Source organism: Colletotrichum siamense (genome assembly GCF_013390195.1).
Source record: "Colletotrichum siamense strain Cg363 chromosome Unknown KSG_Cg363_contig04, whole genome shotgun sequence".
Taxonomy (NCBI): Eukaryota; Fungi; Ascomycota; class Sordariomycetes; order Glomerellales; family Glomerellaceae; genus Colletotrichum; species Colletotrichum siamense.
This window is the reverse complement of record NW_023501017.1, coordinates 6,171,773-6,196,589: the sequence shown is the minus strand read 5'-3', so window position 1 is coordinate 6,196,589 and position 24,817 is coordinate 6,171,773. Positions and strand designations below refer to the sequence as shown.

Here is a 24,817-nt window from a genome sequence, read left to right as displayed (position 1 = left end):
GCAGCTTGGTGCAAATCTCCTGCATGGCCTTTAGAATATCTCTACTGAGCTGCAGGAGCTTTTGAATTATCGTGGTGTACCTAGTAGCCAAGACGGAAGAGTTCTCTACAGGGAAGGTGGGCAAGCTGAATCCTTGCTAATCGGCCTCGGAGCGGATTCAATGCAACTCCTCCAAGATGGCTGTACCCGCTATCAGAGCTCTTGGCGTCCAGATATGTCTCAACAACCGTCAAAGATCACCACCGCCTTGAATGGCGTGCTGAGCGGTCAGATAGCGGTTCAATGCTACTAAGATTGTGATTTTCCATGAATGCATACGAAAGCCCTCTGAGGCTACTCTACTTCTAGACAGGATTCAAAGAAGTGAACAATGGCTTCTCAATCTCCTCGGGGTTCAAATACCACGACACGTCTTTGTTGTCCACCTCAATGTCAGTGAACCCGTTACCCATGAATTCAAATCGGTTTCGACTTCGATATTTGATGTTGTAGTCCTCCCATCTGGGCTGGTTCGTCATCAAGCGCCAATGAACCAGGGAGCCAGGATAGTGGGCGATAACCTTCCCGTCTGGCTTCCCTTGGTTGTACCAAGAGCGACAGCCACCAGCCCAAACACTGCAGATAATTGCTTTGTCAGTGATCCTTGATAAAATGCGTTGCGTGGACATTGCCATGGACCACAGGGCTTACCTTCTTTTCAGCCATTCGTGTACGTGCTCATTATATTCTTCCAGAACCTCAGCCTTGACGTCGATCGATCGAATATTGTCGACTTGGATCTTCCGAATCACCCTACAGACATAGGTGAGAGCCGCCTCGAGAACATGTGTCAGAGCTCCATGGGCTAATGGGGCATTCGGACCGAGTGATCCAACTTTACGATCAATGTATCAGCCACGCACGAACGACGTCTCTCTATTTTCGCAGGGGGGGAACGTACGCATGAAATTTGGAAACCCGTTTACTGCAAGTGCAAGATAAGCCGCTGGGTCATCTTTCCAGATGTCAGCGAGATTTCGGCCATGGCGCCCGACAATTGGGAAGAAAGGGCGGTAGCTTGTGTCGAAGCCGGTAGCGCAGATGAGGACATCCGCCTCGTATTCCTTGCCATCAACAGTTCTAACGCCTTTCTCTGTGAAGGCTGCGATGTCTCCATCACCTAACTCCACATTATCCTCATGAAACGATTCCAGGAATCCTTCCGCCGGACCAATTCGTCGGCACCCCGCAGGGAACGATGGAATGAGACGCTTGATTAGCCGCTGATCACCTTTCAGAGCAGCGGTCATGCTTTTTTCAAGTAGCTATACAGACCCAGTTAGCTGGGAATCTGAACCGAAGCATTAACTACGTTGTACCTCACGGCCAAAAGTTTGGATAGGGTGGTTAAGAATGTTAAAGGGGAACCCTTTGATGATGCTGTCTTCCATCTTCTTGCGATGTTCCAGATGAAGCTTCGGGTCGGTTTGAAATGCTTCAATCTGTTCTTTCGTATCTATCGAGATTTAGATTTGACTTCAGTCGTGATGAATGTGGGTGTGTCCGTACACGAGAAGTTCTGGCCGCTTTCCGTGTAGCCCTCAAGGGGTACACCACCACTGACCCATTGCGGCGTGCGATAGAAAGATGTCACTTTCTTCGCATCTGGTTGAATCGCAGGAACAATTTGTACGGCGGAAGCTCCGGAGCCAATTACTATGACCGACTTGTCCTTCAGGTTCACAGACGTATCGTACGCTGCTGAATGCATCATCTTGCCTCTGAAGGCTTCCCGGTTGGGAATGTCTGGCCATTTCCAGGTGTTCATGATGCCGATACTGGCGACTAGAAAGTCAACTTTGTCTTGGAACCGTCTTTTTTCGCCATTGTCAAGCAGCTCATCAATGTCCAGGATCCACTGGCTGGTCTCTTCGTCCCAGGTCGTCTGCACGACCTCATGGCGTAGTTTGATGTACTTTTCAACGAAGCCGCGCTCTTCGGCAAAGGATTGATAGTACTTCTTAATCTCCTCTGCAGGAGCGCAGTACTGGGACCAGTCCGGTTTGGGATAGAACGAGAGCTGATAAGATGGCGACGGAATATCACATCGACAGCCCGGGTACTTATTCACGTACCACACACCTCCACAGGCTGGGTGTCCTGAAAAGAGAGGGAATCAATAATTCCCCTAGGGAAAGAACGATATTCGAATGAACTCACGGTCGTATACGACGAGATCAATGCCCTCGCCAAACTCCTTCTCTTTCTTGTAACACAGGGTCAGTCCAGAAGCTCCAGCACCGATGCAAGCAACTCTGAGCTTCCGTGGCGCCCACAGAATGTGCTCTGAAACCTTGTAGGGCCCATCATATTGGTGATTCAAAGGAGTTCCGCCGACTTTGTTATCGAATGTTAATGGTACGGTGTCCGGATCAGGCTGCGCCTGCTCCACGTCCGAGTGAGGCGTCATCCTTAATATCTGGCCACAATGATCCAGACCGTATTTCCAAAGCGATCGCAATCTGACAGATATTTCCAGATAGAAAACTTGAAATGACAAAATCAAAGCTCAGTCCAAGGAATACCTGTGGGTGATGATCAGGGCTGCTATGCATGTGTTCGCGTTTTCGCTCGAGCGGGCAAGGATCCCCGCTCGTATCGCGGCATTGGCCGTCGGTGCCAGATCTCGGAATACAGACCGCATGCACTTCCCCGCGAAGAATGGGGCATTTCCATTTACAGACTCGATATAAGTATCTGGTGGGAGCCGGGGGCTTTGGCGGCTTCCAATTGAGCCGGCACTAACGAAGTGATCCACCCCGCATCCCAGCCTTGGCTCGTTCAGAGAAGTAGCGTATCGAAGACGACTGAATGACCATGACTTCCATCTTGGCTGCGTCAATGTGAGATATTTAAATGAGCGTTTGTGCTGAGTCTCTGCTTTCAACCTCCATATTCAATGTTCCTGATGGATCTGAACATGAGCTAGCCCCAAGTCAACTCGTTTAAGGCCATGTAAAGCATCCGCGGACGGCCGCCAGCGCTTATCAATCATTATTTCAAAATTGAATACTATCAGAGGAAGATGAAGGGATGGGATCGGATTTTAGGGAGATTGAGACTTCATTGGATCGTCTTGAGGGTTACGGGAACTCATGGACTCAGTGACAGATCATGCTTGAATGAGTGAATTAATTAGCTAGAGACGACTTGCCACAGGTAGTCGACTATCACAAACGGGATTCCGTCTTTTTTGCCTCTCGCCTCCTCTTTTCAATCTCTCTCAGGTTGCGCCGAAGGATCTTTCCAGCGGCGCTCTTAGGGATCTGGTCAATGAACTCAATCCCTCCGAGAAGCCACATGTACCGTGCCTTTAGCCCCTTCACATGTTTTTCTAGTTCCTGCGCTGTCTCTTGAGACTTGCTGACGCCTTCTCTTAGGACTACAAAGGCTTTAGGCACCTCCCCGGCGTACTCGTCCGGTATACCTATGACTGCAACGTCTGCAACCTTTTCATGCCCATGAAGGGTGTCCTCTAGCTCTGCAGGGGCTACTCCGTGACCCTTGACCTAGAAGACGAGGAGACGTCAGCAAAGTCGTTCAAGAATTGTCCATTCATAGCGGATTCTCTATACCACCATACTGACCTTGATCATCTCCTTGATTCTATCATGGATAGTCACGAAGCCATCTGGCCGCATTATGCCCAGATCCCCGGTATGTAAGTAGCCGCCTTCGTCATATGTTTCGCTTGTTGCTTTCTTGTTGTTCAGGTAGCCCATAGTAACCTGAGGGCCGAGGGCCCATATCTATGACAAGTCTGTGATTAGCGTATGAAGTCTACAGGGCAGCTGTTGAATCGTTCGGGAATATACCTCGCCTTCCTCACCGTACCCGACCTCTTTGCCAGACGCAGGATCGACCACTTTGACCTGCGTGCCTGGAACCAACTTCCCCACCTTGTCAGCATTCGCATAGACCTGTAGATCCTTAGGAGTAGTCGTGAGGCAGCTGCAACTCTCCGTCATTCCATACGCTTGTCTGAGCTTTGCTTGAGGGAAATCTTTGGCGAGTTTCTCGATGACTTGTGGAGACAGGGGTGCCGCTCCAGTAGTGAGCTGCCTGACGAATGATAGATCATTCTTTCTGGCCACCTCCTCAATGACCATGCGGATCAACAGTGCTGGGAAGTAATTAGCCCGGTAAATGTAATCAGAAAAAGAATACTTACGAGGAACTAGCCATAGTTCCTTGCACTTGTACGACAGAATAGTCTTCATCATGTCTGCCATGTTGAACTTGCTCAACAGGACGACGTCTTGATCGAACATGATTGGCACGTGCAGAAATTGCAGTAGCCCAGTGACTGTGTAAGCAGGCCTGGATTAGCAAAAAGATTGTAAGAACGATAAGATGCCACATACTGTGGTAGAAAGGCAGCGGAGCCAGGATCGTCTCCCTTGTTCCAGGGTCCATGGTATCCATCTGGCGACACTGCGCAATGACATTGGCATGAGATATCATAACCTGAAGTTCAGTCAACACTCAACTGATACTCTCAATTGGCTAAATCATGGGCAGGTCTCACTGCCTTGGGCAATCCAGTAGTACCCGAGCTGAATGGTAGATAGGCGCAGGCCTTTTTGTTTGATTGAGTCGCCGGCAATTGCCAGTGGGGAACCTGCCCCTGTACTTGAGAGGAGCAGCCTTCTTCGACCAGAGTCCCAATGGACTTCAGGTCCTTGACATCACAGTCAACAGAAATGAGATGATCCGAATCAATGTTCAGACGAGAACAAGCAGGTCGAACTTGGTGGACGGTTGACTCGTCGACAAAGACCATCTCGGCACCGGAGGTCTTGAGGAAGTACTCATAATCTGGGGTCTTGGCCTCATGCGGCAAGGGCACCACGATGGCGCCTAGCCGTATGGCTGCAAACAGTGCAACTGGGTACCAGACCGAGGTCCTGCAAACGATTGCGACCTTAGTGCCGGGTTCGAGACCATAGTTGCGGTTCAGAGAGATGGAGGCAAGGGTCGCGTATGTCTTTAGGGCTTGAAATGAGATGCGACGTCCTGACAACCCGTCGATGAAGGCATTCGCTCTACTACCATAGGGCTGCTTCTCGAACAACCAATCCCAGATCGTTAGGGATTCGGACACTGCGCCCGGATATCAGCGAGGGGCTTGGGCGACATGGATGCGAAGGGGCTTGACGCCAGCTTACCAGGGTCCAACGGCGGTCCGGTGAATGGCATGTTCGACTAAGGGGGCGCGGTCCCAAGATTCATGACCCTTGCTAAAAATCAGCCTACGAATATGGAGGGTAGAAAGAACGTAAAGTTTGAGCTTTTGGGCTGGGTGTATGGGATGCCGGGATCGCTTACCCGGTTGTGCAACAAATGCCGGTGCGGGGAAGTTGCGGTCTACCGACGGAACGAAGCCAACCATCTTGACTGTGGTAATAGTATGCCCGCAGTGCTGATGACCTCATAGTGCAATCAAATATGTTCCCGAACCACTGTTTCAGATGCAGGATGCAGGAATTCGCCAGTGATGTTTGACCTCACAAAGGCAGAACCTCCCCCTTACATCGATCGGACCGGACCGACAGATTTTAGCCGTTCTTCAGGTCTGACAGAACATCCAACTACTAAAAGGTCATGATTGTCCACATGGGTCCAAGATGCACTTTACCGCGCCACGGCGCTTAATACCATGTCGGGAGTATGAGTCCGCTAGATGGTTCGAAGATATTTTCATAGGGTCGTGATGTCAACTCATGCTTAATTGGCGAGTCAAGAGCGCCGAGTTCAATTACTTGTTAGGACAATGTGATAAAGTGCATACCTTGTCCGGCGAGAAGTCCGATAGCTTGTTCCTTCTTGGCACAGCACACAGCCCGCGTTTTCTAGCTGAGTGATCATTACTGAATACACCCGCAAGGAAGCCACACTAATCCCACCGGCAATCTATCGCGTTACAGTCATACCGTAACGCCATAGACAACAAAGCTGAATTGGGGCCCATTTACTACGTAGTATCGTTCGTCCCATGCCATGAGGCTTAGCATTACCTACCAATTTCCTCGCAGGGTCAAGCATGGGGGCCAAGCATGATGTTTCCCCACGACATCGGACTCAGATCACTTTCTGGCACTCCCCAGAGATAGGCTCAGCCATTGAGGCTCCGAGGAGCGAGCCCGCCAGTGCCTAAAGCAGAAAATCTGGCCAGCTGTGGGGTGCCTAGTTAAGGGGTCTTCCCATTTAGGATGACAGCCTCAACTGGGCCAAACCCTGGTTCATTCTCCTCGGCCAAACCGTTTGAGGTCGACAACGTGCCGATATCGGTCTCCGCAGAGCAGCCAGAAGCTCCTCTGCGTGATGCCTGGTAGCTACTGGGGCCATCATGAGAGGCTAGAATGATAAGTATTGAATACCTTAGCAGCCGCGAGCAAAGCAATGAAGTTTCAAACAATTGTTTATGCGGAATGAATTGAGAATCTGTGATTGAAACGCGTGATCGGACGAACGACACGCTGGGACTCCGGGCCTGACTCGCGTCTCCCGGGCCGCATCCGAATGGAGGTTGTTCTCCGCGAGCTCCACAGGTCCGTGATCACAAATAGACTACCAATGGCACGAGGGAGCGAGAGCGAGCTAAACTTGGGGAAGAAGCTTGACTTCTCGGAAGTTCGCCGGACCTGCGTTTTGAGGCCTTCGGTGTCTTATCAGCCTATCAGGCGTATCATCAGACATGTGTTTATCGCCAGAATTGGGACGTTTTGGGGCATATCCATTCAAGACTAACACCTTATCGGTTATCAGACCTCAGGTTCAACAGCCTTGATGGACCGACACGTGAGTTACAGATTCGTGAGTCGGTTGCTAATCGAAATGTCAACCGGCCACATCCGCCTGTAGTCTGTAAGATGGAGCGTAGGAACCGGGCGAAGAGGCCGGGGCTCTAGTGGACCGAGACGTTTTTTTTATTCCGATGAAATACAACGTGCAATGATCCCGAATCCTTGACTGGTCAGCCAGTACCTCCACACTCCACAGTCTTAATGGCTTTCAGCTCTACTCTTGCGGCGGTATTATCAACCCCAGCCAGTGATGAGGCGCGGTGGACTATGATCCCGTTTGGGACTCAATCCGATAACCCCAGTGGCCTGTTCCCAGTCTGGCCGTGATAGTGATGCTTCACGGCAGTGATGGCGCAGCCTTTGAAGGCTTCACATTCGAGTATAAAGTCTTTAGGTTTCTGCATGGTCTGGAATCGAGATCTTGTGTCTTCACAGCAACAATCAGTCCTCACTCATTGACCGGTTCATTCTTTCTCGACAAGAGCCACACAGTCTTTTCGGAATCAAGCTTTCCTGATCATCTCTCTACACTCTTTTCCCGCTACATAGAAACTGCCTTCTCAACATGCAGTCGTCTCTGTTCACTCTCTTTGCCGCGCAGGCCTTCATTGGCACGGCGATTTCGGCTGCCCTGCCGGTACGGGATGTAGTACCCCCTAGCTCGGCCCTGCTTCGTCCCGTTAGGCGGCAGGCTTCAATCCCGGCAACTCCTCTCGGCCCTGCCAAGTTCACGCCCAAGATCAATGTCACTCTAGATTATGAGGGTCTCAACGCAACCAACGCATTGGTTCACGCTGAGATGAAGCAGCCCTCGGTGCTCCTAGAGCACATTGATACCATCACCGACATCACCTGCTCCGACACTGATGTCGTTCTCAAGTTCAGTGCTACTGAGGACTACAACTCGTGCTTGAGTTCTTGGCCGGCAAAGAACTTTACCATGATTACCAACCACAATGGCACCTGCGACAGCGAGCATGAGCGCGGAATCTATGTCATCTCAGGATACACCTTCGATAACACCACACTTACTTTGACCGCATCATCCTCCAGAGTCCAAATCCGTGACCAACTGAACGATGCCGTTATCGATTTCACCCACACTGGCACTGCCACCGCCAAACGCGATCTCTCTGGCACAATCTCTGCCGACCTCTCTGGCACCACACTCGTTGCAACCGACCCCTTGACTATCGTTGCCAACGAAGCCAAGCTCGACACCACCGTTACCCTCAGCGGTCACGTCCACTACAACTTCTGGAAGTTCAAGGTGGATGAGTTTTACATCGACCTCGACTACTCCTCCGATCTGAACCTCGCTATTACCGCTGCGGTCAATGCCCAATACTCCACCAACCTCTACAACTATGACCCTCTTTCCGTTACTGTTTCCGCTTTTTCTATCCCGGGCATCATTGACGTTGGCCCCATGGTCGACTTGGGTCTTGGCATCGAGTTCGCCGCCTCAGGTTCCGTCAACGCCACTGTTGGTGTGGTCAGCTCTATCCCTGAGGCTACCGTCCACCTGGACTTCCTCAACCAAGCCAACACCGTTGCCACTGGCTGGAAGCCCCAAACCAATGTCACCACGGACATCAGCGCCCAGGTTGAGCTTCAGCTGAACCCTTACGCCGACTTGACAGTGGCTCTCGGCGTCAAGCTCTTCAACGGCCTGCTCGACATGTCCGCTGGTATTGAAGCAAAGCCTGAGATTGTTAACGCTTTCGCTGTCGATCTCGACTTCACCTACACAAGTGCCAGTGGAGTCACCTTCACGAAACCCACCGGAGACCAGTGCATCAACGGCGCATGGTTTGCCAGCACCTTCCACTTCAACGTTGATGCCTTTGTCACTCAGTTTTATACTAAGTCTTTGTACGAGGTCGAGATCCCAATCTACGAGTCTCAATGCTGGAACTTTGTCAACTAGTGGCTCGTTTGACCTTACTCGAGAATTCTTCTGTGTACATATTGAGTGGGATCTTTTCATCTGGGAGATTGGGTTACGGGACATTTTGCACATTTATGACGCTATATTTCTTTCATTTTGTCGGTTATGAATATACCTATGGTTCAAAAACTTGCATCAGTCTACATGAATGCTTATTAATCTACCCGATGACATGATCGCGAACTTCGTCATGGCACTCGGCATGGCGGGAACTTTCGTGCTGAGGCTCTCTACTGTGATGGCTAGGCAGCGTGCTGAATGGGACTTTGAGATGGGTCGCCTCCTCCAATCCTTCAGTACCCGACATGCAGATGTTAATTAGCGTCATGACGCGATACCTCCTCAATTCTGCAGCATTCATAGGTATGATTGATAAGCACATGGAGTCCTTGTGAGTTAAAAACTACACCTAACACCCGCTCGCCGAGACAGTCCGCAACAACTAAAACAACTTTGATCTTCGGAGATAAGTCTCTTTCACGAAACCTTTCGACGCTTAACCTTCATCATGGCCGAATATTCTGCGGTCAATTTAAGTGATGGAGCATCTGTGCAAGTTAAGTTGCTCGGTGACACCGATAAGACAAAGCCCCTTCTCATTGCACTCCATGGTGCACCCGGCCTGTCAGACCAGAGGGAGCCTGAATCGTCGTTTGGGTTTCTTGCCTCAAACTTCAGAGTGCTTGTCTACGACGCCAGAGGAAGTGGTGAAAGTGACTTGAAACCGCCATACACTGATGCTCGATGGGTCGCCGATGTGGATGAGCTCCGGTGAGGAAACCCTCATTGGTGCCGGATTGAAGAAAATCACTGACCTTCTGCAGAAAATGGGCGGGAGCCGAGAAGTTCATTCTAGCAGGAGGTTCATACGGTGGCTTCGTTGCCCTTCAATACGCCATAGCCCATCCAGACCGTCTTCTTGCACTCGTACTTCGAGACACCTGGGCAAATGGTCTCCGCGGAAGCATCAACTTCTTGAAGAACATTCTTACCAGCGACCGTATCCAGCCAGACGCGGATCGACAGGTGCGTCTCGTAAGCGGCGGCGTGAGGAGCAACGAGGATTTTGCAAACGCCTTTGCGGAAATTGTTGGCATCTACACTCCGAAGGATGGGTCGACAGATCCGAAATCTGCATCGTCGACTTTCGAGGGCAACGCCGTTGCGGAGACACATCATTTGCATTATGAAACCCACAACTTTGCCTTTTCTCACAACATACCCCGCTTCGATGTTCGATCGAAGCTGAAGGATATCACAGCGCCGACTCTCGTAGCCACTGGCAGACTCGATGTTGTCGTGCCGGTCGGTTATGGCGAGGAGATCAGCCGAGGGATTCCGCAAAGCGAGCTGGTAATATTCGAGAAGTCAGGTCATAGCCCGCCCTCGGATGAGCCTGAACTGTTCCAGAAAACGGTGACTGAATTTCTGGCGAAGTGGATCGAATGAAGTTGTCTAGATGACGTGGTGTATTGCTTGGCACGTGTTTGTAGGTCAAATCGAGCGTTGATCTAATCTTGACAATTGAAGAATTTCTCTATGTGGAGGGCGCATCTTTGATCAACCTTCCACGCACGTACACACGTGCGATATTCCGATCATCGCCCGTCATTAGGAACTTTTCGAACACCGTTCTCAAAGTGTCTGACTCCTCCCTAACAGTCATCACACCGAAGGACTCCAACGGGCAAGTGATCCACAGAGCATCGAACTCCTTGCCTGCGGCAAAACTTCCAATCTTGTCTTCAAGACAGCAAACCCTAGCTCCGCCCAATGTCGATAAGTAGAAGACTTCGTCCAGAGATAGCGCCTTGTCTTTTCCGTCAGACATTACCTCACGAGCATTCGAGGCGATCACTGCTTGACGGATGCTGTCGAACATGCTGGAAGAAAATCCACCTCCACTGTCAGTACCAAGGCCGACTTTGATGCCCCTTGCTAGGAATTGGCGAATGGACGCCGCCATGAAGCCACCGCCAACCGTCATGTTCGAGATCGGACAATGGGCAACACCACATTCATACTCTCTGATCTTCTGCATTTCATAATCGGTCATGAATGTGCAGTGTGCAAGAATCGAACGCTGGTTCAGCAGCCCGAAGTGGTGGTACAGGTCCGCCTCGCTGGAGAACTCGGGAAACAGCTCACGCGTCGCCTTGATCTCTTGCTCCGCTTCGTTGAAATGAGTCTGAATTGCCAGTTTCGTATCCTCCTCAGCCATCTTCCCCAGCCCAGCAAGTAGCTCGGGAGTGCAAGAGATTGCGAAGCGTGGTGTAAGCACTGGGCGCACAAGCTTTCCCGTGGGATCGATGTTCCTGATGTGCTTCACACACTCCACCGTCTCCTGCAGCGACGACTCAGCTGAGGTATCATGGAGGTAGCTGGGGGCGTTGCGGTCCATGTTGCATTTTCCTACAAAGGCTCGCTGACCCTTCGATAGGCAGATGTCTGCGAGAATTTGCGTAGCTTCGGCATGTTTTGAGCCATAGTAAGACGCCGTCGTAATGCCTTGTTTGAGAAATCCATCGACGCAGCTTTCGTAGACCTTCCGAGCATATTGAGGGTCTGAGAATCGGGCTTCGTGGGGAAATGTGACTTGATCGAGCCAGTCGAGGATGTGCAGGCCTTGGCCAAGACCCCTCATGGCCCATTGAGGAGCATGATTGTGCGTATCGATGAAGCCCGGCGATAAGAATTGGCCTTTAGGGATTGAGCGAAGTTGGGCGGTGGCAGGAACCTTCTTTGACAGCTCTTCCGCGGAGATGTGTTGGAAAAACTCAGTTATGACACCATCGCCGTTCACAATAAGGCCAGCATTCTCCAGGATCTCGACCTCGTTGGGTCCAAGCGAGTGGATGATGGCTCCATGAAAAGCGTGCCCGGAAGCCATTTTGCAACAACCCGCAGATGGCCAGATCCGGCGTCTCTGGTTGAAACTTGTTGATCTGAAATCAAGCAGTGTTGTCGAAGAAATGCCTGCTAATCGGCTGCAAGAGACTGGGAGAGAGCGTGAATGATATGAAAGTCGAGTGATAATGTGACCAGCACATGAGGGGCACAGGGATATTTGGCGCGAATTGTGGGTACGTAAGCGTGCGATCTCGCTTATCTTATCGACAGCAGCAGCTTTCGGCTGAGTTCGGGCGAGTTTCCGAATCGCTTCAACTTTCCCTTGGAACATGCTGCTCATAGCACACATCAATGGGTCGCTGCTGAGCAACAGTTTACCTCACGGACTGACTAAATAGTAGATACCTTCTATTCTAATATCGATTAGTGAGGACTCAACCCGTCGTTTCTGAGTCCTTGGCTCAATCGATTTAACCCCACCTACGGTAGTCCTTGTAAGCCGGGAGCTCACCCGATACCTTCGGCAACGAGCAATCGGTACATCGCAGCCATGACAGACGACGCGGCAGAGACCTTGCGTACTACACAACGAGCGCCAAGAAGCTGTCGGTCATGCGCATCTCGGAAGGTCAAGTGCGACAAGGCCTCCCCTTGCCTAAGATGCATCCGTCGAGGGGACGCAGACAAGTGCGTTCGAGAAACAGTTATTGTTCGTGGAGAAGTCACCAGGTTGTTTACCATTTCTCCATTCCATACCCACAACCGATACTTACTGTGTAACCTAGAGGAAAGGATCCCACAGATGCCCCAACGGACGAAGATTTGGTGCGGGAGAACGAGCGCTTGAGAAGTGCTCTGTCTATCCGATCAAGCGTGCATCATACCCCAAATTCACCCTTGCTGAAACCTCGAAAACCTCAACGGCTACTGGAATGTCACGATGTTCTTGAAGAAATGGTCTTTGATCCGAGACAAAGACCAAAGTCTTCGGGTCGGATGTCAAGCTGGGACGAGATCACTTCGTGTTGTCCCGATCAGGAGGCCAGTGAGCAGCTCATTGCGTATGACAAGACGTGGAATTCTTGGGTACACTATGCTCTCGAGTATCCGACCTTTCAGGATGAGCATTCCGAATTCATGGGAGCTCTTAAGAACGGCGCTCTCCTATCAGACTGCGACCCGGCCTGGCTATCTCTCTACTTTGGTGTGATTACGGTGGGCTTTTGGCAACTCACCACTATCTAAGAAGCTTGCTAACGGTCGGGACTTCTCAAGGCAGCTCTTCTAATGATGGATGATGAGGAGGCATGTTTGATTTTGCCTGGGAGTAAGGATGGCTTTTCACAAACCCAGATCTTTTATCCTCATACTGACGCTGTAACCCTTTTTGCAGAAGACCATCAACGTGTTCTTCAAGACTGGTACGAATCTGCCTTGTTCTGCATGTATCGGGCAGACTTTATGCGCGCTCCCCAGATTCATATTGTGCAAGCCGTTGCAGTGCTTGGGATGTGCTTTTACAACTTCGGCGACTCTGAACTAAGTAGACATTTATGGAGCTGCGCCATTCGTACTGCGCAGACCCTTGGGCTTGATGGATCTCGAGGTGACGATGTTCCAATTGAAATGAGTCAAGAGGCTCAGCACAGGCTGTGGTGGACGCTTGTTATATGCGAATGGTAAGTTAGGTCACGAACTCAATGCCACGGCTGTTCTTGCTGACGAACGGGTCAGGCTCGCGGTTCTGTACCATGTTCCACAGGTAGATGAAGGCGACTTCAATGTTCCACTCCCTTCGCGCGATCCTGAGCATGACATACCTGGCGGTATCCAGCCTGTCCAGTACCACATCTTCATGGCACGAACATCAATCGTTTACCATCGATTCCGGTCAGCATTGCGAGAAGGGTCGCGGCCGATTGCAGAAGTTGTTCGACTAGCTGATGATGAGCTAGCAGAGGTCATCAATACTTTGCCAGAGCATCTGCAGCCGGACGGTGGTAAGCACAAGAGAATGCAGAACCTGGAGATTGAACATCCGTGGATCAAATGGCAGCGGTTTGACATTAGTCTTGTGCTACTCCATCATCGCATGCGCATCAACAGGGCGCTTCAAAAGGAGTGGATGGCATCTCCCGGGCAATACGAGTGGGCAAGAACAGTTTGCATTAGGTCTGCCATGGATATTATCTGGATCACACATAACTGGGACCAGCCAGCTGCGATGCGAAGACAATGGTATGGGTTCTATGCTTGTGAAGTGGGTTCCATGAAGCTCCCAACTGACAATAGCAACGCAGGGCATTATCTTTGCATATATTTGTCGCCGCTATCTTCCTGCTGAGAGAATCTCGCAGGGCTTCCCCCGATCTCGAGGTCGACTTCAGTGATGAAGTACAACTAGCTATCCGATACCTCGATGAGGTCAAGTCCCGCAATGCAATTGCAGATCGCGCATCGGACATCTTGCGCGACTCTATCAAGCATATGGATGACCCAATGCTTTGATGAGATTTCCAGCTCACAAATTGAACCCGAACGCTGTTTTCGCATATCCGTCAAACCCGTCAAGTCCTACGTATCCCTCAAGCGTTCTCTCATCCAGGACGTTCCCTTCGACATAGTCCGGTGGCGGCCGACCCGCCCGAGTCTCTTCAAGCTGTCTCTTGACATATGCCCTGTTATTAGGGGTCGATGGACATGCAGCTATGTATACAACGGATGCATTCTCCGTTCCATGATGCTCTGGGTCCACTGCATGGCACACCTGTGCAACCATAGTCAGCATTCAAATCGTTCCCGGTCCGGAATGGATACTTACATCAGTGTGCCACCAAACGGTGTCTCCAGGCTCCATCGTAGGGATATGCACCAAGCATTCCTCGAGTCGCAAGTGCGGATGGGATGATCGACTCAAGCGCTGGCTCTCCGTCTTGAACGTTCCCGGGAACCAGCTTGTGGAATCATCCAGAGTCCACTTGCTCGCATCCATCACATCCGCAGGGTCTCTTGGAGGCTTGAAAAAGGGTCGAAGCATAACGTATGACACCACAGTTGCAACGTTCGGGTACACAAGAAGGGTCCCTTCGTTCGGCACCGCTCTTGTCAACGCTGTCCAACCCTGGAAAGAGCGGAACACGGAGGAATGTGCGATGCCAGGGTACAGCTCTTGGTCGGCGGCCTTCCGCAGGCCGAGGTCGTAACAGTCGTGCAACTCAGGCCTGCCGGAGAAGATGTTACCATACACCTCCCGATACGTCTTGTCCGCCCATCGGCAAAGACTGCCAGCGTCGATATGTGGGCCAAGGCCAAGGAAGTCTTGTCTTGGTGGTCTGTCTCTAATGCCGTCGTAGTAAACCAATGGATCAGGAGACGTCTCTTCGTCGTAGTTGTGCCAGAGTTCATTCAGCAAGCCCTGAACTCTCAGATGGTTTGGGTGCCCTCGGAGGGCGTTCTGGATAGGAGAGTCATACAACATCAGCATCGAAGGACTTTCTGCTGGCCACCCTTGGATCTTTCCTTTGTTGTTGACAACATATTTCTTTAGATCAGTGTAGTGGTGAATCGCTTCCGACTTATCAATAAGTCCACGAATCACAAATGACCCAATTCGCTTGACTTCAGCCTGTTGCTCGCTCGTGAACCCCTTTTCCAAAAGGTCTGCAGCATCAAGAACAGGTATTATGCCGTGGCCCTTGCTGATGATCTCTTCAGTGACAGTTTCGAGGTTTTGGCACACAGCTAGCCAACTCTTTTTCAAAGAGTCAGCGCCGTAGTGAGCGATAATAGACTTTTTGGCGTTCCCAAAGTCGAAGTCGGGGTCCTTCGACTCGGTCACCCCTTGTTCCGTATATTCAGCCCATGCGGGCCACTCTCGAATCTGACTGGGCATTTCGAACGGCAGTCAAAGAAATGGACGTGAAACGAGATGGTGCTAAGACAACTAGAGATGCAGGCAATTTGAGACTTAGCAGTTGCTTGCAACAAGACACCGTTAAATACCTTATCTTCTCTCTATGCAGATTTGCCGATCACATACCCACGCTCCGTCCTCCAACCGGCAGGCAACATAGAACCTCGCCCGAGTTCGGTCGAGTATTTAGACTCAATAACAACTCTGCAAATCCCCACGATACCACCCAAAACGGCCGCACTCAACATGCCGGGTCGGTGTGGTGGGCCTCTGATATGCTCACCCGAGCTCGCCCGAAGTCTGGGGACAGCCAATCAGGATCTAATAATCACAAATCACATCTCCTCATGCCTGATGAGATGTAAGGACTTGCAAGAAGTGACCCAAAAGTCTTTTGCAAGCTTGCTGTCGTCGACTGATGGGATTTGAAACTCGAACGATTGGATCCAGCCACTCACGAAATGGGTTTCAAGCGTAAACATGTCTCGAAGCTGGTACCGGCCAACCTGAAGTTGCTGTCTCCGCTGTTGCTTGCGGTTGCTATCGTCAACTCTGCGGTAAGTACCCGGCTTCAAAAGCTATAACAATCGATTCTTGCGCTGACATATACTTGGTAGACACTTGGGTACGATGCGTCCGTCATGAATGGACTACTCATCCTGCCGTCCTACACCGAATACTTTCACTTGACGACTGCAACTGAAGGCCTCAACAATGCGGCATCATGGATGGGCAGTATCGTGGGAGCTTTCTTAATGCAGCCGATTCCGGATTACTTGGGCCGCCGACGAGCCATTTTTGTTGCTTCGGTCATCACCGTTGTCGGCATCATCCTTCAAGCTGCAGCACAGAACATTGCCATGTTCGTCGTAGCTCGCATAATTGTCGGCATTGGGTCTGCAGTCAGCAACGGCGCAGCACCCACTCTTTTGGGCGAACTTCTTCCTCCGCACAAACGTGGTCGTATTTTGGGACTGTTCTTCTCCTGCTTCTACGTCGGAAGTCTTGCTTCCGCGATCGTGAACTACGGAAGCCAAAACATCGCCAGCACCTGGTCATGGCGCTTACCTTCGCTGTTGCAGTTCGTACCCAGCCTTCTCGCCGTCGTCCTGGTTCCCTTTGTTCCAGAATCTCCTCGGTGGCTCATTGCAAACAAGCGGGATGATGAGGCGTTGGAGGTGCTCATCATCATGCAAGGTAAGGGGGTCGAAGACATGCAACAGGGACGGGAGAATCTGCACGAGATACGAGCTATCATGAAGAAGGAAGAGGAAGAGTATCCTCGAAATCCTTGGAGAGAAATCTTCGCGACACCAGCCAACAGGAAAAGACTTGCCATCCTTTGCTCATTTGGTCCTATGATCAATATGTTTGGCAACTTCATCATCTCGTATGCTGCACCACGGTGTTATTCCGGGTCCGTGGCCTCGCTAACTTTTGCAGATTTTACCTCACGAAGATCCTTGATCAGGCGGGTATCAAAGACACTGTCAAACAAACTCAGATCCAAGTCATTCTCAACTGTTGGTCTTTTGCGGTGGCTGTCTTTGGTAGCTTTATGCTTGACGTCCTCGGGCGGCGAATCCAGAGCTTCATTGGAATCGCAGGCATGTCTGCGACTCTCTACATTATCGGAGGTCTGATCAAAAGTGAGCCAGTCCAGTTTCCAGTCACATTTACATTGTTACTAACGTGACCCCAGAGTACGGCGAAAGTACCAACCACTCAGGAATATATGGCACGATTGCCGTAATCTTCCTTTTTCAAGGCTTCTACGCTTTTTCCATCACGCCAATGACCAGCTTGTATCCTACCGAGGTTTCTCAATACAAGCTTCGCGCCACTGGTATCGCCATGTTTCGCATGTTGGATGCTGGCTTCGGGTTCGTTGACTGCAACTACCTCTCCAGGTGTCTGTTGCTGACATAAAACAGGCTGCTCGCATCATTTTGCATGGCTTATGCAATGGCAGACTTGGGTTGGAAATTCTATTTTATCAACGCTTCATGGAATTTTTTGTTTCTCGTCGTTGCCTACTTCACATTCGTTGAGACTAAGGGTCTCAAATTGGAGGAGATTGCGGCCAAGTTCGAGGGATCCCGAATTCTCGATGCCATTGCTGAGGATTCAGACTCCCAAGAGACCAGAGACGCCAAGGTCTTGGGCAACATTGACACTAAAGCTATAGCATAGAATTTCTTAGATCATCAAATCACATCCTAACTGTAATATTCTCGAGCATTTCCAAGTTTCACTTTTGCTTAAGGGCCGCCACTGCATCCATCTCTTCTTGGGTAGGCAGATTCACTACCATCAAGTAGAGGGCGTCCTGTTTCATCATCTTCTTCAACGGCCTGTTCTTCTTTCGCTCTCTTCTCCTTTCCCTTCTGGCCTGCCTTCCTAACTTGCGATCGATGCCCAACTCCTCGCGGCGGTCGTTACGCCTTTGCTGAATGCGGCCAATGGGCCCAACAACTTTCCCACCCGTTGCCATTGAGAGGAGGCCCCCACTGCTTGACGAAGTGCTCGGGTTACTTTGCTGCAGTTGTGGGGCTTGCGGAATCTTGGAATCGGGGTGCTGGGCCTGGAAGTGGGAGGCAGCCCTGCGATCGAAATATGTGGACACGAACTGCCCGAATTCCTTGACTGCGTTCTGCTTTTTCCCCTCGTCTAGAGCATCCAGCTGCGGAAAAACAAGAGGTGCCGGTTCTGAGATCTCTACCTCGCTCTTTGTCGTCGTGGAGGCTGAGCGCACGGCGTTTTTCCACTTGCTCTGCCCATCTCTGTCATCGACGGCCTTTGCGATGTTGTGTTCGAGATCAATGTCCTCGATAAGTTCCGTGCTCGAAGGCTTGTATTTCACAATGAGACAAAACAGACCGCGAGGCTTGAAGAATTTCTCATTCATGGTGTCGAGATATCCGTTCTGCCTGTAGTTCACGTAGGTTCTGCGTGAAGTCTCGAGACTCGTGTGGATTGCGAAGGTGACGAGCATTGCGATTGGGCTGAAGCCCGAAACTGCCATGTGGGCGTGATCGGCAACCATCACTCCTGCGTTCAAGACATTGAACCAGGGGTTTAACTTGATGCTCTTTTCGAACCCGTCGAGAAACTCCAGCCACGCTGTCTGGTCAATGCCGCACTCATTGAGCACTGGCGCGTAGGCTCTCACGAAACCGCGGTGGCGGGCTTCTGGTCGACGCTGCGGGAGAATGACGGGCATGGGTAGTGCGTGAGTCTGCTGGCCCGCTTCGTAGGGCGGGGGTGGGTGCTGTTCAATGAACCGTCGCATAAGCTCCTCAGGATCGGTATTATCGTCCGCTTGGTGAGTTTGACCCGACTGTTGACGCTGTTGAGCTTCGTCGAGCTCAATAGCCCAGTCCTCCTCGTCATCACTAGAAGACTCGTCTTCGAGTGCATCTTGGTGTTTTTGACTAGTAGACGCGTTCGATGAACCCCCGGCCTGTTCATTTCTCTCGCGGGCTTCTTTCCGTTCTTTTTGGTCCGCGCGATACTCCTTCGTAAAATCGACCGCTCCGCCAATAAATTTTGAAATTGGTCCACGTCCGCTCATCGTGCTCTTGTTGGTGTAGTATTGGCTCACGGAAACTTGTATGTATCTTCAGAGGAATTTATCTTGGCAGCTCAAACGCAGCTTGGCGACAGGACGACGCAGTCTTTATGGCTCGTCATCTCCTTTGTTTGCCTGTTAGGCTGCCGCAATTTACTTAGACTTATTTGGGGGCTCATTTCGCCTGACAGGCCGCGCCCGAGCTATGAAATCCACTGAAGCCACTGTCGTAGGGGCTATGATTTTGCGGGCAGTGGTTTGGTTGGGCTCACCCAAAAATTGGCGTAGGATTCCCCAATTCCAGCTGCAGTCAGCAGCCTCAGATGTGGCTGTACAGCCAAGAGTCGGAAATGATCGTCCCTTCAGCCCAGCTAAGCGCCAAAAGCTTGCATGGACCCGGCGTTCTGTATACAGACGATAAAGACGTGGAGTGAAACAACCAGTTGACAGACCTGTCGATGCGCCCGCATGACTGTCGGGGAAACAGTTGGTAAAAGGAACCTCTCAGCAGGCACAGCAAGGAAGACATGAGAGACAGCCCAAGGAGAGGCCCAAGGGAGACAGGACGGTCTTAGGTCCATCACCTGCTATTGCCGTGTCATGGCCGTAGGCAACAGCAACAGGCAATCTGCCATTCCCGCCATGCCACTTCAAACGTCAAACGCAGAGGTAACAAGGGTCATTCACATAAATTAAAGATGTGATATTGGGAAGTCCAGGAGAAGATAAGTCAATGTGGTGAAAACAGGCCCATCATATGGCTCAAGCAGGAACGTCGTCATGTTGCTATCGTTGTCTTCTTCCGCGTCACTGAGCCATCTCCGATGCCCACTTTGATGCAAAGAAGCATATCAAAGACACGAGACGCGTCAGCCCCTGCAATTGGTCATTGCCAACGCAAGTAATTAACAGTCTAGGCCGGCCAAAGTCGTCCTCTTGACGTTTGGCCTCTAGATAGGGCAAGATCCGGCAGTGATCAATCGTCAGACAACGCCACACGACAAAGCCACCGTAATACCAACCGCCAACAAACCTGAAATTCTGGGGTAACGCAAACGTGTGGCGGGTGTTTGCGCTGAGCACACCCAAAATGACGACTGCCAATGGCCCGTTGCCTCACTGGTGGAGCGACCGTTTCCCTGTTTTCTCTGGCGAAGATCATCGGATCCGTGTGCCGGAGCCCAAGACAAGCTCCCGCTACCGCGGGAGCGGCTGGGGCTAGGCTCACGAGTCCCCGCAAATTCACGTCATGAATCCCTCCCTCGCCGTCATTGACGTACCTTCTTATTCCCGATGCTCGATGAGCTTCTAGCGACGATGTGATGCCTTAGCTGCTGGGCGGGAAGTTGAGGATTGTCCGCGAATGAGTGCCAGCAGTAACCCCACATGAGCTCATAGCAACACAATCGCAATCCCGCGAGACATGGACTGGTGACATTTTGTCTGGGCGGCAAGGCCGCAGCTTGGCCTGGACCAGTGTTGGAGCTCTGACATCACAACCAACAACCGCTCGCGATGGACGAACACCTGGACTCGGCGACGAGTATTTGATGCCCAGGATCCCGCAGCCAAAGCTAAGATTCCTGGAAATTGGAACAACAGATTCAAAGACATTAAACAACTTCAAGTACTATAATCAGCAATCATGGGTATCGGACAGAAGATCAAGGAGGCGCTGCATCATGATAGCCCCCCAAAGTCTTCCACATACGAGAACGACAAGCCTCCCGGGAGCTTTCCCTCCGACACCACAAACACCAAGCACACAAACCTGACAGACGGCCGTGATTATACCACGACCGGCAACACGACCGGCACCACTGGTACTTCGGGCCTGACCGGAAAGGACACTACCACCACCACGGGCACCGGACGTCACAGCCCGACCAGCAACCTGACGGGCAACACCCACGGCGGAGCTACCGGCGACATCACCGGCAAGACCCACCGCACTACCGACTCCGGCATCGATGTTGGTCACGGACACAACCGCACCGGTGAGCAAGACACGCAGAACCCGTACTGGGGCTCCATGGGCCGTGAGAGCCATGGTGTGATCGGTAGTGCGGATTCTTCTGGCCTGACTGGCTCTAACGCTCGTGCAGGCTACAATGATCCCGCCGGCACCCACGGCCCTCACGGCAACCGTGCCGAGAACCTCGCCGACCCCCGTGTCGACTCTGACCGCGACCACCGCGGTGCTCCCGGCACCGGTCTGACCGGATCTAACGTTCACAACTCCAACGTTCGTACCGGCTACGACGACCCTTCCGGAACTCATGGACCCCACAACACCCACACCGGCAACCTCGCTGATCCTCGTGTTGACTCTGACCGTGACCACCGTGGTGCGCCTGGCACTGGTCTAACTGGTACCACTCATGGTACCCACGGTACTCACGGTACCTCTGGCTTGAACAACTCGAACGTTCGCACGGGCTACGACGATCCCGAGGGAACTCACGGCCCTCACTCTGGACGCGTTGCCAACGCTGTTGACCCTCGCGTTGACTCCGACCGTGATCACCGTGGAGCTCCCTACGGCGCCAACAAGGATCTCCCCCTCCGTCCCAACGAGCAGTACGGCGCCAACGATCGCCTTAGAGGCCAGGGTCCCGAGGCTGTTGGCGGAGGCGTCTACAACCCCAACGTTCCTGCTGGTCACCACGATCCCACCTCCAACGTGGACCGCTCTATTGAGGGTTCTCACTTCACTCACACCGGTCACGCCGGCAACACGGGTCCTGGCGCCCAGACCCAGCACGCAACGCATACCAACCCTTCCCTCATCGGGGCTCACAGCAATGACCCCTACGACACTAGAATGAGAGACAGAGATATGGGCTACGAGCGCTCTGGTCACGGTATTGCCGGCGGTGTTGCTGGAGCCGGCCTTGGTGCCGCTGCCACCGAGGCTTCTCGCAGACATCACCACGACGATATCCGCGAGTCGGGCTACGGTGCCAACACCACCCGGGGTGGCGTTGACGACTACTCCCGCACTTCCAGTTCCGGACTTACCGGCAACGAGCCTGGTGTGCCTAGAACCAGCATGCTGGACCCTTACAACGAGTCTCCTACCACTCACGGAGTTGGTGCTGATAAGGGCATCGTCGGTGGACGCAATGGTTCTCCCCCATTCAACCAAGGTTCGCTTCAATCCTCTATTCCCTCCGGTATGGGTCCTGACCATTACGGCCCAGGCCACGAAGGTGCCAAGGTCATGCACACGTGCTCTCACTGCGGCAATGACAATGATATCAGCCGCTACTTCAAGAAGGATGCCGTGTACCGCATGAACTAATGAGAGTGTTTGGGTTTATGAATAGCGTGTTTTGTATACCATCATGTACTTCTAGATAGTCATAATGAGCATGACATAATGGAACCAGTCCACATTGAACTTAACAATAACCGTTATGATCCGAGTAACTTCTCAACTATGCGCTGTTCAGGCTGACATGTAATCAAGAACGAGCTGTGCATCTATACGACTCGAGTCTTGCAGAGACTATTGGGTCCTTCTCCAGCGCACCTTCATGTCTCTATCGGGTGACACAGCACCTGACCCAATTGCCGACTTTTCGTCTTCCGCTGGCCGGTCCGAACTGACACCATCAAAAGTCACCCATTCGATAAACTCAATCTCAAAGCTGGAGACGATCATAGCAGCGACTAACATGATCTCTTGCTTTGCGAAGAACCGACCCGGGCACATTGAGACGCCGCCACCTATGTCGTATGTCAGTCGTCGCAGAACTAACATGGGTAGCGATGCTTACCGTATGGAAAGTAGTCGCTAGGCCTGCCAGCCATGGAGAATTCCATCGCCATGTTGACATTCCCAAGCTCATCCTCCTTATCAACATATTTGATATGTCTTTCTGCCCAGAAACTTGATGCTGGATGATCCTCTACTCCCCACACGGACTCATCTTGCAAGCCAATTTGTGTCGGGGCTTGGACCAGAGATCCTTTCGGTAGAACGTATCCATCCCATTCAAGGGGTTCCATAACCTCTCTGGTCACATTGATCGACACATGCAGACGAAGAGTCTCTGCGTAGACAGACTGGAGCAAAGGCAGGGCCAAAAGCTTCGTAACATCAATCGCAGGCTTCGACGTAACAGGGTCGGGATGAATTGCTCCTTGCACTTCCTCTTTCACTGCCCTCCACAGAGACGGGTTCTTCGCGAGCTCCATCACTACCCAAGCCGTCTGGGGGATACTGTTGACGTTGAATCTGGTTGTAGTCAGCACGGGGTGTAGACTTCGCACACACGTGTTGCTCACCCAGATTGAATGCCTAGATGTTGCGCAGCACGAGACTTCATAGAGAACTTCCTTTCCTTCCAGAACTTGGCATGTTCTCTCTGAAGTCTGGATCCGAATGTCGGTTCCCAGTCGGCCGCCGCTTCCATTCCATCCCAATCGAAAGTATCCCATGCGTCCTGTAAGAATGCCTCCATCATATCTAATGCCTTTTTCTGCGCTTTTCTGGGTCCAGGATTCATCCATGTCGGCAACCCGTACATCAGCTTCATTGCTACCTTGTCGTACTCCCACATGGCGTCGACGAATTCCGGGTATTTGTCAATAAGTCGCCTTCCCGCCAGGGTCATGATAGCAGCCTCAGCCATGTCCTTCTTCAAGAACTGGAAGAGGCACACTTCTTTCCACTCATTCAGCGGCTGTTTTCCTAGTTTTTCTCCAAAGAAGGCCGTGAAGTTCTGCGCCAGTTTCGCTGTCGGCTCAGCACGAGACAGGTGCTCCGTGAAGATATGATGCATGCCGCTCCATATCCTTTGGTCCTCCGGAGTATCCTCGGTCCCGGGAGCGGGGATCTTCAAACGGCCTGTCTTGTCGCTGGCCCATCGTTTAGCATCTTGTTGGTCAACTCCATGAACCTTTTCTGTGACCATGAGAACGAACTTGTCCGAGCTGAGTTGAGTGCTGCCAGTGCTGTTCCGGAAGAGCCTTTGGACATTTTGAGAGCCAGAAACCAGATACACTGGGACTGGACCTAGGTTGAACTTGACAATGTTGCTCTTCTTTAATGCCTCCGCCGCTCTCTTCAGGAACCCATGGTTGTCTGTCAGGTACTGATACGTATTGGAAACATAGGGTATGCGCTCTGGTAAAGAAGGAGGCTCAGCTGCTTTCTTTCGAAATATCCTGCTGACGAACAGGATGCTAATCAAGGGCAGTATCAGCCAGCTGAGATGGAAGATCGTGGCGTTCGAGTAGAACACGTGTGGCAGGCCCGCTGGTGATCTGACTTCCGATGCATTACCGTCGTCCATTGGAAAGTATTACAATTGAAGTTGAGATCCGATTAGAACTCTTCCATTAAGGATAAATGGCAAGAAAGAAAGGGAGGGGGTGAGATCCGTCACATGCAGTGTGTCTCACAACCACGGCATGCCCCATTGGCGCGTTGCGCCAACTACCAAGCTACCCTGACTGGATGGAGACATCACGCCACATTCCCCAAACCCAACTAACCCAACTAAATTGCATTGTGCCTCCATGTCTTGCTATTTTGGCTTATGATTGTTGATACTGGCGATGAACTTCACGTGCATACGCTTGCTTGGTATGACAACGTGCATCGTCCAAGTCTTCCCGATGAACAAGACTTTTTTTTTTTTTTTACTTCGCTCCATCTAGATGGGCCGTTTTCCATT

The 24,817-nt window shown here is 51.6% G+C and overlaps 11 protein-coding genes across 11 annotated transcripts; 5 read left to right on the top strand and 6 right to left on the bottom strand.

Moving 5' to 3' along the window:
• Window positions 1–344: 344 nt before the first annotated feature.
• On the bottom strand, window positions 345–2,449 carry moxY-11 (FAD-binding monooxygenase moxY; the record flags this gene model as incomplete). Its single annotated transcript, XM_036639451.1, has 6 exons — window positions 345–615; window positions 691–874; window positions 941–1,304; window positions 1,359–1,495; window positions 1,549–2,139; window positions 2,200–2,449. The coding sequence occupies 6 exons, from the start codon at window positions 2,447–2,449 to the stop codon at window positions 345–347; spliced, it is 1,797 nt and encodes a 598-aa protein (XP_036496907.1).
• Window positions 2,450–3,209: 760 nt separating this feature from the next.
• Window positions 3,210–5,238, bottom strand: 4CLL5 (4-coumarate--CoA ligase-like 5; the record flags this gene model as incomplete). The annotated part of the gene is made up of 7 exons (XM_036639450.1): window positions 3,210–3,548; window positions 3,627–3,788; window positions 3,855–4,162; window positions 4,211–4,345; window positions 4,404–4,506; window positions 4,568–5,142; window positions 5,208–5,238. The coding sequence occupies 7 exons, from the start codon at window positions 5,236–5,238 to the stop codon at window positions 3,210–3,212; spliced, it is 1,653 nt and encodes a 550-aa protein (XP_036496904.1).
• Window positions 5,239–7,410: 2,172 nt separating this feature from the next.
• On the top strand, window positions 7,411–8,775 carry CGCS363_v007600 (uncharacterized protein; the record flags this gene model as incomplete). Its single annotated transcript, XM_036639449.1, has 1 exon — window positions 7,411–8,775. One exon carries the CDS (start codon window positions 7,411–7,413, stop codon window positions 8,773–8,775), a length of 1,365 nt encoding a protein of 454 aa, XP_036496905.1.
• A 529-nt stretch (window positions 8,776–9,304) lies between these two features.
• Window positions 9,305–10,245, top strand: pip-3 (Proline iminopeptidase; the record flags this gene model as incomplete). The annotated part of the gene is made up of 2 exons (XM_036639448.1): window positions 9,305–9,567; window positions 9,621–10,245. 2 exons carry the CDS (start codon window positions 9,305–9,307, stop codon window positions 10,243–10,245), a joined length of 888 nt encoding a protein of 295 aa, XP_036495822.1.
• Window positions 10,246–10,333: 88 nt separating this feature from the next.
• On the bottom strand, window positions 10,334–11,686 carry guaD-1 (Guanine deaminase; the record flags this gene model as incomplete). Its single annotated transcript, XM_036639447.1, has 1 exon — window positions 10,334–11,686. The coding sequence occupies one exon, from the start codon at window positions 11,684–11,686 to the stop codon at window positions 10,334–10,336; it is 1,353 nt and encodes a 450-aa protein (XP_036495823.1).
• A 914-nt stretch (window positions 11,687–12,600) lies between these two features.
• Window positions 12,601–14,154, top strand: lepB-8 (putative transcription factor lepB; the record flags this gene model as incomplete). Its single annotated transcript, XM_036639446.1, has 5 exons — window positions 12,601–12,861; window positions 12,922–12,973; window positions 13,040–13,325; window positions 13,381–13,884; window positions 13,947–14,154. The coding sequence occupies 5 exons, from the start codon at window positions 12,601–12,603 to the stop codon at window positions 14,152–14,154; spliced, it is 1,311 nt and encodes a 436-aa protein (XP_036495820.1).
• Window positions 14,155–14,434: 280 nt separating this feature from the next.
• Window positions 14,435–15,538, bottom strand: ybiU-3 (Uncharacterized protein; the record flags this gene model as incomplete). The annotated part of the gene is made up of 1 exon (XM_036639445.1): window positions 14,435–15,538. The coding sequence occupies one exon, from the start codon at window positions 15,536–15,538 to the stop codon at window positions 14,435–14,437; it is 1,104 nt and encodes a 367-aa protein (XP_036496310.1).
• A 482-nt stretch (window positions 15,539–16,020) lies between these two features.
• On the top strand, window positions 16,021–17,752 carry CGCS363_v007595 (Lactose permease; the record flags this gene model as incomplete). The annotated part of the gene is made up of 5 exons (XM_036639444.1): window positions 16,021–16,116; window positions 16,177–16,949; window positions 17,003–17,208; window positions 17,262–17,442; window positions 17,494–17,752. The coding sequence occupies 5 exons, from the start codon at window positions 16,021–16,023 to the stop codon at window positions 17,750–17,752; spliced, it is 1,515 nt and encodes a 504-aa protein (XP_036495818.1).
• Window positions 17,753–17,810: 58 nt separating this feature from the next.
• CGCS363_v007594 (uncharacterized protein) lies at window positions 17,811–19,133 on the bottom strand (the record flags this gene model as incomplete). The annotated part of the gene is made up of 1 exon (XM_036639443.1): window positions 17,811–19,133. The coding sequence occupies one exon, from the start codon at window positions 19,131–19,133 to the stop codon at window positions 17,811–17,813; it is 1,323 nt and encodes a 440-aa protein (XP_036495819.1).
• Window positions 19,134–20,775: 1,642 nt separating this feature from the next.
• CGCS363_v007593 (uncharacterized protein) lies at window positions 20,776–22,434 on the top strand (the record flags this gene model as incomplete). The annotated part of the gene is made up of 1 exon (XM_036639442.1): window positions 20,776–22,434. One exon carries the CDS (start codon window positions 20,776–20,778, stop codon window positions 22,432–22,434), a length of 1,659 nt encoding a protein of 552 aa, XP_036495816.1.
• Window positions 22,435–22,641: 207 nt separating this feature from the next.
• On the bottom strand, window positions 22,642–24,433 carry Cyp7a1 (Cholesterol 7-alpha-monooxygenase; the record flags this gene model as incomplete). Its single annotated transcript, XM_036639441.1, has 3 exons — window positions 22,642–22,862; window positions 22,913–23,373; window positions 23,424–24,433. 3 exons carry the CDS (start codon window positions 24,431–24,433, stop codon window positions 22,642–22,644), a joined length of 1,692 nt encoding a protein of 563 aa, XP_036495817.1.
• Window positions 24,434–24,817: the final 384 nt, after the last annotated feature.